Source organism: Echinops telfairi, unplaced genomic scaffold, assembly GCF_000313985.2.
Source record: "Echinops telfairi isolate 266 unplaced genomic scaffold, ASM31398v2 ScPeMD7_18;HRSCAF=68, whole genome shotgun sequence".
NCBI lineage: Eukaryota > Metazoa > Chordata > Mammalia > Afrosoricida > Tenrecidae > Echinops > Echinops telfairi.
Window position 1 is genome coordinate 89,646,966 of NW_022103915.1, and position 20,191 is coordinate 89,667,156.

General features: G+C 48.9%; 1 protein-coding gene across 1 annotated transcript in view; it reads right to left on the reverse strand.

Moving 5' to 3' along the window:
• The window catches only part of RYR3 (ryanodine receptor 3), a 437,519-nt gene that overhangs the window by 165,479 nt on the left and 251,849 nt on the right, over positions 1–20,191 (reverse strand). Inside the window, exons 41-42 of the mRNA XM_013007256.3 lie at positions 2,773–3,046; positions 1,491–1,605 (exon numbers count right to left, since the gene is read on the reverse strand). Of these exons, the coding sequence (XP_012862710.2) occupies positions 1,491–1,605; positions 2,773–3,046 (389 nt within the window). The remainder of the gene's footprint in view (positions 1–1,490; positions 1,606–2,772; positions 3,047–20,191) is intronic.

Below are 20,191 nucleotides of genomic sequence, written 5' to 3' on the forward strand. Positions count from 1 at the left end.
GGCTTAACAAAGTCAATTGCATTGGCAGGTCATTTCGATCTTAAAATGCTCAACAAATGTTAACAGGATTAACTTTGCTTCAGAATCCTAAACAAACCTCGATTTCCAATTTCCCCTCTTTCTGTTCAAGGTGGCCGCTTTTCAGAACAAGGCTCCGAAACCCATTGGCGGGCAGAGGTCTGCAGACCTCTGCTCGGAGATCCGGAGAGATTCAACTTCCCCAGAGATCAGAAGGAGTCAGTGATCCTGGCTTCTGTTTTGCCACCACACCTCTCCCCTTCAATACTCATCACTTTGCATTGGAAATCATGAATTCCAATGCTGACACTTGGAGAGTTTTTAACATTCGAAAAGATCCTCCATCAGCTGCCCTCTGGAACCCTCCAACACTATGGAGGAGCCCAGATGGGTTGGGATTAAATGTCAAGTCTGCCTTGTTCCCATTCCTTCTCCCTGGCCAACAATGACTGGAGCTCCCCCTGACTGCAGGCCTCGGATGGGGGAACTGGAGGGGAGAGCCGGCTTTATCAGGAACTGGCTTGCAGAGGAAACCCTGCCAGGATCCTGATGAAGATTGCTCTCCCTCTCCTTAAGAAAGAGCCTTTTTCTGCCTCAGCACAGAGCCCTCGGGGCTCCTAAGTGGAACCTGGAGGAATTCCATCTTGGAAGGAGTCGGGCCTCCAACAAAGGGAAGTAAGCTCAGCAGCTCCATGGCCCAGAAGGAAGGGTGAGATGAACCCTCAAGCTTCAAGGGCTCTTAGAGAAGATGGGTTCCCCTCATGGCCCCATCTCTTGACTCCTTCTGGCACAGTGCGTGTCCTCTGATCCCCAAGTAACCAGGGCAACAGTGTGGGAATTACAGCATCTGGTGCCAACTTGAGACTATTAAGAGTGAAGGGGTAGCCTGTCAATCAAGTCGCTGCTTGATGACCTCATTTGGAGGCGCTATGGAGATAAATAGCTCACTGGAGGCCAGACCCATACTCTCTGCTTCTTCTTCCTGCTGACAAGACCCATGGAGCTACACTGATGGAGCAGATGTAGTCAGAGCCCTGGAGCTGGAGGAGCCATGTGGAGACCCACGCCAGCACTGAGATGCTTCTACAACCACTGGATCCACAAGACTTTGCACCCTCTGGCTTGTGATCTTCCTGCACTCAGCATCAGTGCATGGCTGCATGAGTCTAAAGAGGAATTTATGGACTAGTATTGTGACATATTGGGTACTATCGGACTTACGGACTTGAACTTGGATTTATGGACTAGTATCAACATATGGGGTAAATATCAGACTTATGGACTTGATCTGGACTGGCTGGGAATGTTTCCAATGTACAATTGCTCTTTGATATAAAGTTCTCTCTTATACACATGTAGTGTCTATGAGTTTCTTTCTCTAGTCAACCCGTACTAACACAAATGGACACTAGCCACACAAGTCACCTTGTGTGGCTCTGACCTGATGGTACCCAGGTCTCCCGATAACGTACCTGAGATCTCTCCGCACCCAGGACGTTCACCATCACATCCATCACCGTCTCGTGCATGCCGAGGACTCTCATGAGGTTGGGATGCTGGTAAAACACTTTGTTGTTCATGATGTCGCTAAGGCAAGGGGGAGAGAGAGAGCGAGACATTTGTGCGGGTGTACTTCTAGGCTATGGAGAGGCAGGGATATGAGAACACAGAAAGAAATGAACCACCCCTGGAGGATGGAGGTAAAAGCGACAGGCAGAAACCGAAGAAGCTGAACACATGCCATGTTGTTTCTTAAGTCACTCGATACAAAGCCACATCATAAAACCACAAGGGAATGAAGCTAGAGAAATGGCCTGCTTGTTGGGGGTGTGGTCCCTTAAGGGGTGATTTTCCTCCCACCCACCTTTCCCTCCAGCGTGGCGGCTGCTCTGAGAGACCTGTCCCTGCTGCTATGCCTACTGAAGGGACTAGGAACCAGGCCAGCGCTGTTCCTGAATCTTTCACCTCATGTCAGCCTCTCTCAGGGAGTTCCCTCCAAGTTCGTTTTTTGGGGGCTCCCTGACACTCCTCTTTTTTCCCCTCGAGGGTGGCGGGGTGGGGGTCTCGCGTGAGAGACTTGGCGGTGGTTCTGGTTCTTCTAGTAAGATTGCAGGCAGGTCACTGGACCGTTCTGGGCCTTGGCCGCAACATCTGTGAGATGGAAGCGCTAGACTCCCAAAGCACATTCTTTTCACGCCTGCTCTGTCTCTCTTCAAGAGAAACCCGTGAGCTATGGCGATGGGCAACAGCGCCTCACAGAGGCCAACACTGAACAATGACCGGGGAGATCGGCTCTGGGAACAGGGAGGGACCAAGAAGAAGGTCTTTAGGGGAGACCCTCCAAAGGGTTTCAAGCATTCGACCACTTACATTTTCACTGGTGGATTGAATATACTGCTCCTCCCTTCGGTTACCGCCCCCACCCCACCCCCCTGGTGTCTCCCTAGCGTTATTTTCATCAGATTTAAGCTAAATCAGTCTGCTTTTCACCCACAGGACATGTCCATATTTCTCTTGGCAATATCTCCTCCTTAGGAGTGGCTGACAGCCTGGTCGCTCTGTCAGGCTACCAGACAAGGCTGACTGAGCTCAGTGTAAAGTCAGAGGGTGAAATCAGGCGCACCTAGGCGCAGGTCCTTTCTAGGATATATGAAGTTTCAATAGGCTGGGACTCTGGAACATCTGGTGGTATACCAGCCGCTCTGTATAGAGCCCTCTTGACAGAAATGCCCTGTTTCACTGTGAAATACCTACCCCAGCCCATTGATCATGAGCAGCTCTTCCTCCTTGCCCATCCTGACACTGAGGAGGGAGCGGATCTGGCCCAGGGCAGCCAGCAGACTGATGGTGTCGCTCACAGAGGCCTGGCTGATGGTGTACGTCTTCCGCAGGGCCTGCAGCAGCTCCCCGATGCTGTCGTATTGCCTCCGCAGGAGGTTGAACATCATCCGAACAAGCTCGGCATCCTGAATCTGGTCCTCCTGGGCCCAGCTGATCATGGTCTGGGAGATGAGCTCCTTCAGTGTGGCTGACAGGACAACAGAAAGGTCATGACATGGCCAACACCCTGTAGGGATGGCTGGTACCTTAGCGACACCGTGAGGCCCATCATCACGTGGGTGACGTTAAACAATCTCTTATTTTGCAGGCGAGGTATGGCAGGCAGGTGATTGCAAAAACAGTATCTGGTTGCTGAATTGAGTGCAGTGTCGGTTCTGTTCTGACTAACAATGAGCGCATATGCTCGGGAGACAGAAGATTCAATAAGACAACGTCCTGACCTTCAGAGTGCTCCCATGCCAGTTGTTAACATTTTCCCTCCTCATCGCTATCATCCAGGATAACGACTTCTAACTCACCGTCAGTGAGCTGACTTGAACTCACAGGAAGCCTTTAGGGCGGGGTAGAACTGCCCCTGTGAGTTTCCAAGGCTATAACTCTTTATGGGAGCAGAAAGCCTTCTCCACATAGTCTTCTTTCTCTACCTCCTCCTCCCCTTCCTTCTTTCTTCTTTCTCTCACGCTCTCTCTCAACATGCTGGTGGTTTTGAACTGCTGACCTTGCTGTGAACAGCCCAACTTGTAACCACTATGCCAACAGGGCTCCTTAATAACTGTGAGGGTGGGAAACAACTAAGGCGGCGCGGTGGTGGTGGGGGAAGAATGATTGTGGGTATGTGTGGGGGTAGACGGACACTGGGTGAGGGTAGACTGGTGGGGGTAGATGGACTCTGGGGGTGGGGGGGTAGGCTAGACGGGTTCCAGGTGGTGGAGCAGACGCTCCAGGGAAAGCTTGGACATTGCCTCCTCAGAGCAAAGCAGTCGTAATGTCGTTGTCAGGGAGTTCTTTGGTACGGGTATTGCTATCAAGTATTTTAAGGTCATGAAGCGATGAAATGAAGTCATTGATTCAAAGACGTGTCAGAAATGCTTTAGATGATGTAACAAACAAGGCTGTAAGAGATGAAGGCCGGAGGGCCCAGAGCAGCCTAGGAGGCCCCTGGTTGACTTTTTGGCCTTAGGAGCTCTGTCTGGAGTTGGCAGACATGGAATCACGTGTTGTGCTGTGAATGATTTCCTTCCCCACCAGATGGTATTTTGACCCTCTAAACTCTGTACCTCTGAATGTGCCCTTGTGGAAACGGGGGGCTTTGAAGGTCTTAGAAACAAGTTCATTGATGGTAGGCCAACATGCAATCTTACTGGAGTAGGTCAAGTCCTAATTCTACACAACTATTGTCCTTGGAAGAGTATGGTTACACCACGGGCTGTTAACTGCAAGGTCAGCCGTTTGAAGTACCAGCCTCTGAGTGGGAGAAAGATGGGGCTTCTACTTCTGAAGAGTTACAGCCTCAGTCACTCACAGGGGGAAGTTCCACTCAGTCTTATAGGGTCGCTATGAGTTGGAATTGGCAGGTATGCAGTGAGGTTTTCGGTTGTCCTTAGAAAAGAGGAGAAGATGCTCAGAGACAAGGAGAGAGAAGAGGAACACTGTGTGTCACTGCAGCCACAGCCAAGGAAAGCCACAGCCGCTGGAGGCTCAGCGAGAGGCGTGGGGCCATTAGTTTTTCCTTCAGAGCCCGCCAATTCCGAGATCCAGGGCACTCGGCCCACGGAGCTATGGGAGACTAAATCCCTGCCTTTACCAACTCCCCACCTTGTCGGTTTTGTCAGGGTTCAGGCTTAGGAAACAGGCACGTGCTGCCTTGTAAGAGAAATGAAGAGACATCACTAACTTCCAAATTCTGAACTGGCCAGGACTTCTACCAAGGAAAATAAAGGAAAGACCATGGAAGAGGGACGTGAACAAGTTGTGGGACCTTCCGTGGGGCTTGCCCACACAGCCCCCCCCCAAACAGCTGGCTGGTGTTGGTGCAGGAGGGTGGTGCGGATGGGCAGGCAAATTCCAGCTAGAGGAGAGAGGGGAGGGGAGCCCTGTGAGAACCCTCCCAATGACACACACACACACACACACGCACGCACGCAAACACCCTGAGCAGGGGATCCATCCTGTTCTTAAATGACAACTGCATCCACCTGGCTCTGCCCGGCACACTCCTGTGAGGCGTGGATGTCGCTAAGATGCTGAACGCAGAGTTGGTGACACAGGCAGGGCTCAAGAGACAAGGAAGGTCACGCAGCCAATCAGTGATGGCATGAGAACTCCACGGTGAAGGTGCTCTTGGCTCCACGAGCCGTCTCCCATCACCTAGTTTCCCACCTCCAGCCGCCATGTGTGGCAGATGTCTGCTCTAGATACAGTCTTGGCTCATCACAAGGGTTTAAAAATAGAACTTGGTTACCAGCCTCCTAGATGTAAAGGATTATTTTACCTCACTGCTGTGTCTGTCAACCCTGTGGATGTTGTAGGTTCAGACGGGACAGAAGCGTAGAAGTGTAATAAGTAAATAAATAGTACCCAAGTTGGAGAGAAGCACAGTTAAAGCTGCTTCCAAGGGAACTCACCAGGCAGGATGGCTGACTAATACCTGTTAGCTTAGGGACTATCTGTACCCTGGGCGGTGGGGAAGGGGAGAGTGAGTTTTGGGTCAAGCCAGGCTCCTCTGTGGAAATCTGTGCTCTCAGTGACCTATTATAAAAGCTTGGATTTATTCCCTCTAGTTCTAGTTACTATTCAAGGAGCCCTGTTGGTGAAGTGGCTAAGAAGTACCGGGCTGCTAAGCACAAGGTCAGCAGTTCGGAGCCACCAGCTACTCCATGGGAGAAAGATGAAGAATCAACAGGCTCAAAAACCCAGAGGGACAGTTCCTGTCCTACAGGGTCTCGATGAGCCAGGGTCGACGCAATGGCTGTGGCTTGTTTTTAATATTCCCAGGAACAAAGAAAGCAAGAATGCGACAGGCGGTGGGAGCAGTAGATGTTTCTCTGGTCTTCTAATATTCCCAAATCAAACCAAACCTACTGCTATCAAGTCGACTGCAGCTCATAGCAACGCTCGAGGACTGGGAAGACCTGTCCCATGGGGTTTCCCAGGCCGCGCACATCTTTAGGGAACCAGCTTGCCACATGTTCCTCTCTTGGGCACAGCAGGTGCGTTCAAATCACTGAAAACGGTCTGTTAGTAGCCCAGTGCTTAACCGCTGTGCCACCAGGGGGTTTCTGTGACATACAATTCCTTCCGAAAATCTACGAATGACACTCCTCACTCTGAACAACCCAGTTCAGCACAATCCCTGCCACACCGCCCGAAGCAGCACCCCGTGAGCCTGGTAACCAGCTCCCGGGCCAGCCTCTCCGTAAGAGGAACTTTCACCACGAGTTGTCATGAAGCCGGGTCAATATTAGCTCTTCCTGAACCGCAAGGCATTCAGATGGACGAAAAACAACAACAACAACAACATCATACTAAATGGACATTTGTGGCCTGGAGAGTGGCCCGGGTGCACACAGCAAACAGCTCTCCGGAGAGTCAATGGGCGATGGACCGGTCCTTTCTTTAGCCAGAAATGCTTCCCCTACTACTGTGTGCAGGCAGCCTTCAAGGTAAATATGAGCTGATGGGATGAATGCGTGTATACGTGTCACCAAGCTAAGGTGCAGTGGGTTGAAAGAAAAAAAAAAAAAGAGGACGAAGACAGGAAAAGAAGATCTTTGCGGTGTTTTCCATCGATGGAAAGGATTCCCAGGAAGGCCTGCTGTTTCAAGGCAGTCACACCGAGGGGCGCAGGAATGAGGAATGTGAGGAGGAAGACTCCAAAGGACATGGCCCCTTGGGAAGAGCCCTGGGAAGTGCAGCACCGCCTGTGCTCTGATGCAAGCTAGAGACCCTGCACGGGACAGGACCAATAAACTCCAGGCACTGACGCTTCCGGGCTGAGCAAATAGAGCCTCCCTCCCCTGATGACGGCCTCCGGAGGCTGTCTCAGGTTTTAATGGGCTCCTCCATACAAGCTCTAGAGCAGTCAGAAGGTACCAAGGTCAAGTGTTGGAAAGAATACCTTCTCTAGGGTTCGTTAAGCTCCCCATCCCCCCGAATCTCTGAGGACGACAGTCATGAAGTCATAGAACCACATGTGGCATATGCTATGAGCTTAAGAGAGGTCACAGATTACTGCTACCTATACCCACAGTTATCCAAATGTAGTGCACACATCCTTGGATTCCCCGAAATCTTTTAGGCAGATCATTACATCCAAAGCATTTTCAGACAATGATTCTGGAAGTTATTTTTCCATGTCCCCCAACTCTGCTGACAGGCATACGGATTGCACACACTCAATGGCAGGTATAATTGCTGGCACCTTAGATGCAGGCAGTGGTACCACCCCCTACAGCAGTGGTTCTCAACCTGCCTAAGGCTGCAACCCTTTCATCCAGTTCCTCATGTGGTGGCGACCCCCACAACCGAAAAATGATTTTCGTTGATACTTCATCACTGTAATTTTATTACTGTTATGAGTCAGGCGATCCTTGTGAAAGGGTCCCTTGACCCCCAAAGGGGTCGTGACTCACAGGTTGAGAACCGCTGCTCTACAGGTAGTTCTTGTATCCTTCCTACTCAGAAAAATGTCCATTCTCACCTATGGATGCCTTTAAGGGAGCAATGAAGTTTACTAATTTCATTCGGGAGAAACCCCGGAGTACACAGCTTTTTATGCCGTGTGACCAAACAGAAAGCACGTTTGGTGCATATAAAAGTCCAGTGTTTCTCTTGGAGAAAACAAATCACTTGTGTGATGTTTGCGAGGTGAGCTGAACTAGCGGCCTGTTTCATGGAATGCCACTTTAGTGAACTGGGGATCGGCATGCTGAGGTCTGCTCTGTGGCCAACACAATGGCCGCAGAGGGGAACAACGGCTGTCGGCTGGAGAGGGAGCTGGGTAATCTTTTGCTCCGCCGTACACTCCCCATCGGCTCTCATTTCCAGGAAAAACCGGGGTTGTCAATCACAGAAGGTGTAACCCTGAAGTCAACCTATAGCTTGACCTCTGGACCGTTTCTGCTTGTCTTCGTCTGAGAAGCCGAGTCACCTCCAGTCGGGTCACTACTAAATTCGGAAGTCACCAACCAGCACTTTTTCGGTTGCAGAAGTGCCCAAGACTAAGTAGTTTACGTGAAAGATTTTAAGACAGTTATTACTTACACAGCTTAGTCGGGAAAAGAAGTGCATGCACACGAAGCATGCGAGGCAGCCTTGGGAATGTGTTGGTTAAAGTGCTGGGCTGCTAACTGAACGGGGAGGTGGTCTGAATCCCCAGAGGTTCCTCGGGAGAAAGGTGTGGCTGTCTGCTGTTCTAAAGCTTACCCCAACCAAACCCCATGCGGCCGAGTCGATCCCAAGGGAGAGTGACTGAGGCTGTGCATCTTCACAGGAGCAGAGAGTCTCATCTTCCTCCCTCGGAGTGGCTGCTGGTTTGAACTGCTCACCTTGCCACTCGCAGTCCAATGCTTACCCGAGAATGCCACTAGGGCTCCTCATAAAGATGAACCCCCTGAACTCCAAAGTCACGGCTACGGAAGTTGATTCTGACGAATGCCTTTGTGAGGTGGTATAGGACTGGGCAGTGTTTCGGCCTGTTGCATGTCCAGTCGCTGCGAGCTGGGCCCGACTCCATGGTACCTCACAGCAGCCACAGGGGGACCCTGTCGTCATCAGAACCTCTACCACCATCCATGAAGGTGCTTCAGCAGATCTTGTTGCAACGCCTGGATTTTCATCCCCCGACTTAGTGGAGTTTCAAAGAGGGCCCTGTCCAGTGCACTAGATGTCTCCGTCAGGGGATTCGAGAAGGAAAGAAAGAAAAGCTATCGTACTAAGTTTAGAAAGGAAAAAAATGAGAAGAGTAACATACACCCAAGAGCTTTCCTGATTGAAAAAAAAAAATCCAACAGATCCCCTTCAGAAACGGACTGTCTGAGGGAAGCAAATTATGCACGTCGTTTCCCTGATCATTTGAAAGGGTGCCATTTATGAGATGATTATTAACTGCAACTGGCTCCCTGTTTGCATATCAGTATCATTAAGGACAGTGGCAGTTAGTCAACGGCATCACATAAATAATATCTGAGTCCCATTTCTAAAGAGTGTTCAGGCCAAGTCAGAATGAAAAATCTTTTTAAGACACGGTGTTGCTCAGGGAGACTTGTTGTCTGAAAGATCACTTGGAAAGAAAAATAGCCGCTTCACTATCGGATTCGGCTTGAGCCCGACAGTGCATAAAACAACAAAGACTTGGGCTGTCTGGAAATACGAGGGGACCCAACTCCGTCCGTTTGGCAGCCTCACCCTCACGCTCTTTGTTTTCTTCCACTGGTCACCGTGCAACCTGCGTCACAGCCTGGGACGTGCGAACCCAACTCCCCCCTGCCCGGAGCCTTCCAAGGGGTTTTTCCACAGAATCACTTGCCATCGTCGGAATAATCCTTTCTGAAAGGCTACATTCCTGGGTTTGTAAAGCCAACTGGAACAAGAGAAAGATCACCCATGCTTGTGGAACAGGTTGAAATTTGTAGACTGCAAGGTCTCAAGCCAAACTTGGCTTTCCTATTCCAAATTTGGGTTTGGTCAAGGGGCCATCATGCAACAGAGAGCATGCTCACTTTCCGAGAGCAGATGTTGGCCACCGACCGGCAAAGCAAACCCGACAGCTTACAGACCCCAAACCCATGTCGGTGCTAATGCGCAGGAAGTATGCTCTTAAATCTGGGTCAGCTTGGAAGAAAAAGTCTTCTAGCTGCATTCAGAAGAGGGAGCGATTCAAACTGCATGGGACTGGGGTTAAACTTAGAAAGCAATTTATAATGCTCACACGTACAGAGAGAAAAGGAAAAATACAGCGCAACTAAATTATGTACATTTATTTTTATATCCTAGGTGATTAAGAAGTCAGCTTGTGGCAGGCGGTACAGGCTCTGGGGCATTACCAGGTGGTAGGCTCTTTCTGCATGTAATGAACGAGCATATTTTGACCTCTCTTCCTTCCTCTCCGTGGTAAGTTGAATAATGACTCCCCCAAAGATGGCACGTCCTAATTCTTGGAACCTGCGGCTGTGTTATTTTACCTGGCAAAAGGGATTTTGCAGATGCGATTCGGTATTTAAAAATGGGGAGATTGCTGGGCTGAGGGGCCCCAATGTAACAAGGGTCCTTGTATGAAGTGGAAAAATGGAATTTGTGAAAATGGAATTATAAAATGGAATTTTTCCATGACAACTTTTTTGAAGCCCCCTTAATCAGAGGGAGGTTCGAGAGGCACTGTCAAAGACATGATAAAGAGTGCAGAAATAGGAATTGATTTCTGACTTTGAAGATGAAAAGGGGAATGAGCAAGGGATGTTAGAGAGCCTCTAGGGACTGGCCAACAGAGGGATGAGTCTTCCTTAGACTCCAGAGAGAACATGCCGCGCTGACCAGACTGGATTCATTTCAACCTCCAGAATTGTGAAATGATGGTTTTAGATGTTTTTTAAGGCATAAAGTTAGTGGCAGGCAATTTGTGGTAACAGCGAATGTAAAGCCATACACTCACACTGATAGAATAAAAAGTGCTGGGATGCTGGAAGACGACTCCTCCTTTCCAGAAGCGACATATCAGACTGGGAGGGTGCGTCTCTGCGACCAAGCTGGTAAGAAAGTGCCCACAGAAGCCGGGCCGCCGAGAGATGGAGTCTTCTGCGTGTTTGATGGAGCTACTGGAATGCCCGGCAGAGTGCTGGCACAACTGAGGTCTGCTCTGAACTGACCCACAGCTTCCACAAACCAGAGCGACAGTAAACACAGGAAATCCCACCGGCCACACTGCTCGGTCCCCTGAGATCATGGGAACTGCTCACGACAACACAGTCTCTGTTGTTGTGAAACTTTGATACATTATTAGCAAATGGTCACGGTGCCAACCTAGACTGCAAGAATCTGCTTTACCATTTTCCTGCTTTAAAAATCTACCATTTACATTTTAATAGCTCCATAATATTTAATTAGAACAAGCAGAAAACAAAAGTATCAAGAGAGGAGAAGTGCCTTTTTGTTGGCCAAGAGTCAACGCACGACCTCCTGACTACACATTCTCTAGTCTCTTCAACACCTTTTTCTTCTCGTATGTGGTTCGTGATAACTGTACAGTAATGATGATGTGACATTTTTGTTTTTTTTAAACTGTAGTTTGGGGGAACGTTCATAGGGCTCGTTGGCTTTCCATCCCAAGATTCATGCCCACTTTGTTTTGCGACCGTGGTGGCAATGTCACAATGCAACGGCCTCTTCCCGCTTCCTCCCTGGGCTGGCGTTCCCCAGGCCAGCCTTCTCTCCTACCCCCCTGCCTTCTGAGCAGCACCCTGGGGAAAAGGCTGCCCTTCGGATCGCCAACAGCTGGCTAGTCTATGGTGAAGGGGTCTCCCTGGTGCTGTTGCTCCTTTTACAGTCCTATTGTTTGGTTAAAACTTGAGCCAAGAGGATGAATTCTGTTCTAAGGTTGAGGGGTGACTGAAGGTCCTACTCTTGGGGGTTCCACTAGTTTCTCTCTGACTGGTAAGCCTAGTCTCGTAGGATTTTGAGTTCTGTTCCTAATTTTTCTCCCACTCTATCTAGAACCTTCTTGTGTGATCCCTTTTAGAGTGGTTAGCAGTGGGAGCTGGGCACTATCTACTTCTTCTGGTCTCAACTGTGTATAGCCTGGTGTTTGTGTTACACCAGAACATTTTTTCTCTGCCTCAGTTTTAATTTTGAACATTAAGGGCTAGAACTGCCTACCCTGCAACACTCACCACGGAGGAAATAAAAGGCATTGAAGATGACAGCGATGGATAATGAATCCTACTGACCATGTGCGCAGCATCCATGTGCCATTTCCTTCTTCTTAGCCTTGTTTTACCCTCCTAGCAGTCTAGATTCCTCAGGGGAAGCTGACCCACGCCTGCTGCACAGGGGAGATCCTGCAGATTCCATCTTCTAGGTCACTCTCATTAGTGTATGAGCTCCCTACAATCAAGTTCTCCAACCAAGGTGATACTGGGATGCTTGGGAACAGAAGGCCCTTGCTTTGGACACTGTCATGGTGGATGTGAGACCCAGGCTGCAGCCACCATCTTGTCGTCCCCTGAGTGCAAAGCTGCAATGTCAAACCAGGTGATGTGGGCAGAGTGAGCCATGTCACCTGACTGACAACTCAGGGGACACTCCACAGAGCTACACTCTCAGGTCTGCCAGGCAAGACGTTCCTGAGAGCCTCCGCTACCTGAACTGCCTTCTCTGTTCTTTTCTTCTGAACGCATCTGACACGATACATGTAAATAAGACACATGTTCTCATGGTCTATATGGAGATCACAGCTGAGAGACTGCGAACTTTCAAGTAAGCACCAGCATGTTCAACGAAATGCTCTTCCCTTGGATCCTTGTACCCCACCTCTCCCCATCACAAGGATTCTATGGGATGGGCACTGTAATCACTCTTACATTATCACCAATGATACTAAAACATACAGAGATAAAAAACCTTGCACAAGGTCACAAGTAGCCAATGGTAAAGTGAGGATTCAAAGCTAGACTACTAGAATCTACCATTTTCCCTGCTTTAACAATCTACTGTTTACTTTTCAATAGCTCCCATAATAGTCAGAAAGGATTGTCTTTATTAACGTTTTAAATGTGTATGACACCATCTAGGTACTTTGCTCATGAACTGCGAAATGCACCGAGAAAGGACGTTCTGTACAATTAGGGGGCTTTTGCTCATTTTCTGGGCACATCACTTTCCCAAAGCCTTTGCTTCTTCCCAATACAGCGAAGCTAGCAGTGCAAGTGAACTTCATGTTAAAGAAAATCAGCATGGGTGCCATGCAGTGATAAGATGCGGGGCTTGGTGTAGCAGGACCTCATTCCAGTTCTGGCTGTGTGACCTCAAGCAAGTCACTGTTCCCCTCTGTGCCACCCTCACTCCTCCTGGGTCCCGTGACTTGAATATTCTAGGGATAGACGCTCACCCACCCCAGTGAACTGCCGAGAAGGCTGTTCTTCCTAAAATGGCAAACAAAAGCCTCCACTTTAATCCACTGGGGGCAGCGAGGAGCACCGAGAATTTTAGCACCACACTTTACAGCCCTACCCCGATGTTACCCAGTTCACACTACCCCAACCACAACACCAGTGACAGACGAAATCAGAAAAGCAAAACCCCAGACTCCCAGTGGCTACTGACCGTGGCGAGCAAGCGGCCATGATCAAGGCCCCACCACACGCCACTAGCCATCGCTTGGCATCGGGATAAGCTGTGGCAACTCGATGGCCTTTTGGCGATTGTCCTGATGGCTGGTGGAGAAAGGAACTTTCCCAAGTCAGGGGTCAGAGGGCTGGGAAGATTTACTGGTGAAGGTCTCATGCCAGCCCTGTGCCCCAGACTTCCTCTGTGCTGAAAGACTGGTCTGGACACTACACGACAGCCAGGTAACTACTACTGATTAGCACAGGGAGCCTGAGAGGAGATGGAAGCCAGTGACGCCAAGGAGGCCAGTAGGAAATTCACCACGTGTGCTTTCCTGTGCCTCCTTGCCACGGCTGTGCAGTAGGCACCACTCTGACCTCATGTCACCAGGACAAGGATGCTGCCAGGATCACCACAAACACGGTTCTCAGGCTCCCAGAAACCTCTGAGCCAGGGTCTATGAAAACAACTGGGAACCCTGTGCTGGTGGCAAGACCTGCTTCATCTATTACGTGCAGTCGGGGCACAGTGGGCAGAAAAGGCTGCCAGACCCTTAGAGCAGCATGGACAGTTCCAGGTCTGGCCCTGCCTCTGTAGCAAGAAGACGGAAGAAGAAAGGCCCAGGTCTCATCCACCTGGGCTCTATGCAATTTCTGGGCAGGACTGATTCCCTCCCTCCACACTGGCTTACCTGACTGGGAAGTAAGGGCCAACATTCAAGCTGCTTGGTAACAACGTCCTCCTCACGCCTGTAATGTACACTAAGCACTTCCTGTCTCTCAGCGACCACCCACCTGTCAGTTTGTAGGACTCTAGGGGCTTGTGGGCTGCTGTGCTGCCGGAAGCCACACCACAGGTATTTCACATGCCTTCAGGGTCACCCATAAAGGCCAGATTTCAGTGGAGTTTCCAGACTAAGACAGGCCAGGGAAGAAACGCCTGGAAACTAGTTCTGTCCATTGGCCACCGACAGCCTTATGGTTCACAACAGAACCTGGTTCAACTTGCCTGCTTGGGACGCATCGTGAGGAGGGATTAATTGCTGGCGGAAGGCAGTTTGGATGAAGCGGAGGACCAGCGGGTACAAGGAAGACCCTGGGTGCGATCCATGGCACACTAGCTCCAAGAGTGGACTGGAGCATGGTGGCGACCATGAGGATGAAGCAGCACAAGACAGTACTTCATTCTGCTGTACACAAGGTCACCATGAGGTAACCTGATGGCTCCTCTCTGCATGTCCACCCACCCCTCCCTCCAGCCTGTGTGCCAGGCCCCGTGCTGCACACTTCCTCTGACGTTATCAGCTGCTCTTCACAAGAGCCCGGGAAGGAGACAAGAGGCAGGCAGGCACTCGAGTTTTTCTGACCATGATGGCTGTTATTAGGCCAATGCTCATTGGATATTTTAGTTAGGTAAATAATTCTTCAGTTTAATCAGCAACACAAGGTCCCTGGAAGCAGTTGGTTCCCTCAGGCAGTGGTGGAGTGAGGGTCTTCCAGAGAGTCAATGATTCTTGCAAATCAAATTCAAACTAAAACAGAACAAATAAAACACACACCAAGACAAAATCAAGCAAACCAAAAGGGACCGTCTTCCTAGCGGCTGGACAACCCCCGTCAGAGGGCTCCCCTTGGCCAGCAGTGAACTGTGTGTGGGCCCTTGGCGTCTAATTCTGCAACCTTTGCTTGTGTCCTCTGGGGTCTCATCCATCATCGGGAGATAATTAGCCTGTTGTCTTGGAAAGCAGTCAACCAGCCTCATAATCACTTTGTCAAAAACATTCAGGCGCTTACACGACCCGCATCCATGATGAAGAGAGAGGAGTGAGAGAAGGGGGCGGGTGGCTAATGTGCTCGGGATGAAGAATCTTTGAAATGGAAGTGACGCAAAGACAAACACTGAGAACTGGGGTCTCTGTCTGCACTTTGCTGGGAAAGTCATCCAATCGCTGTTAATTTCTATTTAATATTGATAACAAAGTAATATAGGACTCGCTACAGATCCGTGATAGTTAGGTTTGTGTTCAACTTGGCTGTGCCAGGATTTTCAATCACTTGGCAGTTAAAACCTAGTAATCCCTCATCATGTGACCTAACAAAAAATGACCAGGTCTGTAACAGGATCTTATGTGAGCTTATGTCAGGTGTAAAACGATTAGAGCAAGATGCAATCCCCTTACTCAAGGCACAGCCCTGAGGCAATGGAAATGAAGTTTCTCCGGAATTGGGGTCTACTCCCTATAAAATTGGATGCTGTGGGAAAGCTTGCTTGCTCTTGGCTGGGTCTGGATCCCATAGCTGGCTCATCCAAGTCTGGTTCTTCGGACTTGAGTCAAAAGCCTGCTATAGTGGGTATGGCAGGGTCTCCAATCAATGTCGCAGATCAAACTGCGCATAAATTGTTGAGGGGACACCCAAATTGCTCTGTAAACATTTACCCAAATCACACACAAATTAAAAAAAAAAATCACAATAGCAATGAAGAAAAAGGAGAATCCAAGGCATTCCCTGACTTGCCCCGGCATCCACACCTCAAGGGAAGGCAAAACAGAGGCCAGAACTTACTGTGTCTGACTCCTGCCCCGGCACTGCATAGCAATACATGCCAGCGACTGCGCATTTGCTTCATCACTTGCTGTCAGACCCTCTCTTTTGGTCGCCTGGGTTTTAGTGGCAGAGGCAACAATCTGGTTCTCAGAAGAGAAAGGTCAGCTGTCAGCAAGGTATCATTCTAGACACTTCACATTCTGCCACCTGATTTTAACACTAGGCTTTTACACGGAACCGCTTCACTCCATTGATGAATGATATCATCCTTGACAACCATTCATAGCCACTGCCTATAGAAACAGGATGTTGTTACATAAACAATGTGGATGGGAAATGAATTCAGGGAGACAGTTTGAATTTGTAATGCTACCTGTATTAGCTATGTGACTTTGGCAAGTTCTTTAATAGTTCAGCTTCTCCAACTGAACAATAAGAATAAGACTGTCTACAGAGCAGGGTTAGTGTGAGAATGAAAATAAATAATATTTACGGAGGGCTGAAGACAATGCTAAGGATAGAGTGGGCACAAGGTAAATAACCCCATCTCTAGAAATTATAATGCCCAGTACTATAAAATTAATGGTACAAAAGTATGTAACACTCTCAGACTGAATTCAGCTTAGCTGCAGGATTAGTTGCTTAGTTGTAGTTCATAACACTTCTTGCTCCTAAAGCCCTTTATCTCCCCAGTCTGTTCCATGCTCTCCCTCCAAGTGTCCCTCCACTTTCGGCCTCTGGGAATTTGTTGAAGCAGCTCTTTTTCATCAAACGTGCCCCCATCCCCCTTATTTTACCCACCATCCACATTCTTATGGACACTTTCTCAGTCTCTCCCCTCCAGCCACCTACTGCACCTTGCCTGCAGTTTTATTACAGCACATTCACCTTGCTGCTCCATCCAGTTACCTGCCCGCCCCCATCTCCTCCCATGGTCCTTGAAGACCTCCCCCTTTTTTGCAGCGTTTGAACCTCAAATGACTAACATGCAGTGGGAACTCAAGGATATTTGCGTCCACGAGTGAACATGGAAATAAGTGAGGTGTGGTACCTGTCCTCAAAGGCACTAAGCCTAGTAGGATAGAGAAACTGATATGCAGTTAAAGTCCAAATCAGAAACATAAACCCAAATTCACTGCCAACGAGTCATTGCTGACTCACAGCGACCCCTTGTGGGTTTCCTGAGGCTGGAACTGTTTATGGGAATAGAAAGGCCAGTCTTTCTCCTGAGGAGCTGTGAGCGGTTTCAAACTGCCGACCATATGGCACACAGCCCAACATGTAACCACTACTCCACCAGGGCTCCTGAATCTTTGCCTATTGTTGTGGTGGTGAACAGTAGCTTTTAAAAATCCGTTTTGTTAAACAAGCTCTAACATCAGGTGGGGAGATTTTTGGGACAGGATGCAGGTTCAGGTTAGACTGTTCCCTGACTGCCAGGGGCTGACACAGGTAGCAAGTTTGGAGGCTGGTGGGCCCAGGGTCACCTCCATCTGCACGTTTCATAAGAGCATGTGTGGGTGGCCTTTGCTAACTGGCAGTGGAGAGCAGATGCTATCCAAGGTCAAGAGGAGCAACTTTCAGCAGTGAGACTGTTCCTGGCAAACAGCTCCAGGCTAGGCAACTGGAAGAGTCTTCACTCCCTGCAGACAGACAAAGTTCTTCACCAAAGTCAATCACCCGAGATTGCATTGCAAGGGGCCATCAGGAGGCCTCCAAGTAGCATAAGGGGCTGGCAGGGAGGTTTCTTTGCTTCTCATGTAGTTCCAGGGTGTAAAACCCTTTGAAACATGTCTTCAGAGAAAGCAAACAAAGGTAAAACCTCCCACTTGGTAAACGGCTGGGAGCAGGCACGCATCAGCCTGGATCTGTAACGCAGCAGGTGATTTCCACCCGGATACTTTTAAAATTCAGCAGAAATACAGGCTGCTCTCCCCAGGGGGAATAATGCCGTGGATACACATGGATATTCAATGAAGTACTATTTAAACTGCGATGTGTGGAAAAGCAATGGCCTGGAATTAACAGGCGACTATTTCCTAGAGAATTTGATGGAAGGGATCGTGAAGTACAATCTGAATCAGTTTGGTGGGCTGCGACGATCAGGTTTTCGGTTGTTACTTTACCTCTTCATTAGCATATGGTCTTTTGATAACATTGTAATAGCTCTCACTGGCATTGACCGGGAGCTGGTTGAGGCTGGCTAGAAGCCCAAGCCAAACCCAATGTCACTGAGCCAATTCTGACTCATAGACCCTCAGAGGGCAACGTAGAATTACTTGCCCCATAGAGTATTGGAAGCTGTACATTTTTATGAAAGCAGATTGCCTCATCTTTCTTCGACAGAGAGGCTGTGGATTCAAACCATCAACCCTTGGGTTAGGAGCCCAACACTTAACCTAGTACACTCCAGGACTCCTTAAAAAAATTTCCTATAATATTGAGCCAGTGAGCAGGATTCAAGAATGTGTTCCCAGCAAAGCTAACGTCTACTAGGCAGCCACAAGGTTGATTCTTGCTGCTCATGAAGACAAAACAGTAGGGTGGGCCTCGCACCAGCTTCTCGGAACAAGCTTTGTGTCGACATTCTTGGCGTCCCTGACTTTGAGGTGTTGATTTAAAAAAAAAAATCTCTGTTGGGTTCCGGTTTCTGCTTATACAGTGAGACACAGTATGGATCGCTTCACAGGTATAATGTGATTAAAAAGCAAACAATGGTTTTAAAAGCTCATCTATTGAAATATCTTTTCTTATAAAAATCATTTTATTGGGGGCTCATACAACTCTTATCACAATCCATCCATCCATCCATCCATCCATCGTGTCAAGCACATTTGTACATTTGTTGCCCTCATCATTCTCAAAATATTTGCTTTCTACTTGAGCCCTTGGTATCAGCTCCCCTTTTCCCCCTCCCTCCCCGCTCCCCCCTACCCCCATGAACCCTTGATAAATTATAAATTATTATTTTGTCATGTCTTACACTGTCTAATGTCTCCCTTTACCCACTTTTCTGTTGTCCATCCCCCCCAGGGAGGAGGTTATATGTAGATCCTTACAATTGGCTCCCCCTTTCTACCCCACCCTCCTGGTATCATGACTCTCAGCACTGGTCCTGAAGGGATCATTTGTCCTGGAGTCCCTGTGTTTCCGGTTTCTATCTGTACCAGTGTACATCCTGTGGTCGAGCCAGATTTGTAAGGTAGAATTGCAGGGGGCAGACCAAATCCAGGGGTACATATGGTAGCCAACTAAAACCGAGGGGTGGGGGAGGAAAGGAAAAAAAGGGATAGATATGTGTAGTGGAGGAATAGGGCACGAACCCAACCCAAGGGGAGGGTATTGTTTCTATCTCCACAGGGAAAGAGGGATCAGACTTAAATCCAGTGATCCGGGATGTGAATGCAACATACTGGCATGGAGAGGGGAGCCAGTGGAGGGGTCTGAGGACCCGGCCCCAATCCCTGCTATATGGACAACTGCCCTTCCCCCCAGAAGAATTTACTTTAGAGGACAGCACTGAAACTGCAGCTCAGGGAGAGGGACATGTGTGATCAGAGCACATGGGAGCAAATGAATGGGGAGGAAGAGAGAGTGGAGCACATTCAGGCCCACCAAGCCTGGAGGATGGACGATACCCCCTCTCAGAATAGACAATGCACAGAGTAGACCATATGGCTGATCCCACTATGAGACACGACCTCCCTCACTGACTCATGGCCCTATGGGGACAACACTGGAGAGTCAGAGTTGAGATTGGCCCAGTCCGACCCCACCACACTGAGGCAAAACACCAAGGGCGTGCCGCAGAGCAGCGGGGTGGGGAGCAGAGCAGGGAGCTCCCAAGGGAGTGCAAAGGATAGACTTTGGGGCCAGAGTGTGGCCCCCCATTGGACTCGACTGGAGGACACTCCTAGAGGTCAACAAACAGACCTTGATCTATTTACAGGTTTTTCTTTTTTTAATTTTTAAAAACATTATTTATTTTTCTGGTTATTGAAATGTCTTTGAGAAGCTTCCTGGCACAGTAGAAAGGGCATGGACCGAGCATAGGAGGACCTGCGTCCAAGTCACAGTTCGTTTGGAGTTCTCTCGGGTCGGTAACTATCAGTCACCTGGACTCTCTGTCTGGGACCTTGTCTGAGTAGAATCAATGAATGAATAAACTAACCATTACCCTTTAATTCTTTTGAGACGTATTTTCTTCAGCTACAAAACAGGAGCGTGAATAAGACTGGCAGCAGTGAACCAGTTTAAATGGGAGTAAATTGGCAAATTGTCAGTTCACGAAAGAATGTTACTGTCATCATCTACATTTTTATTATTTTAACATATGCAAGGGTAAGAGGAGTTAAGAGAAGCTATGTATTATCGGCCAAATGACCTATAATGCATTTTAAACTTCTTTATCACCACTTGTTATGCATTCAACAACGTTGCCTTTCAATCCACTTGAAAACAATGTGAGT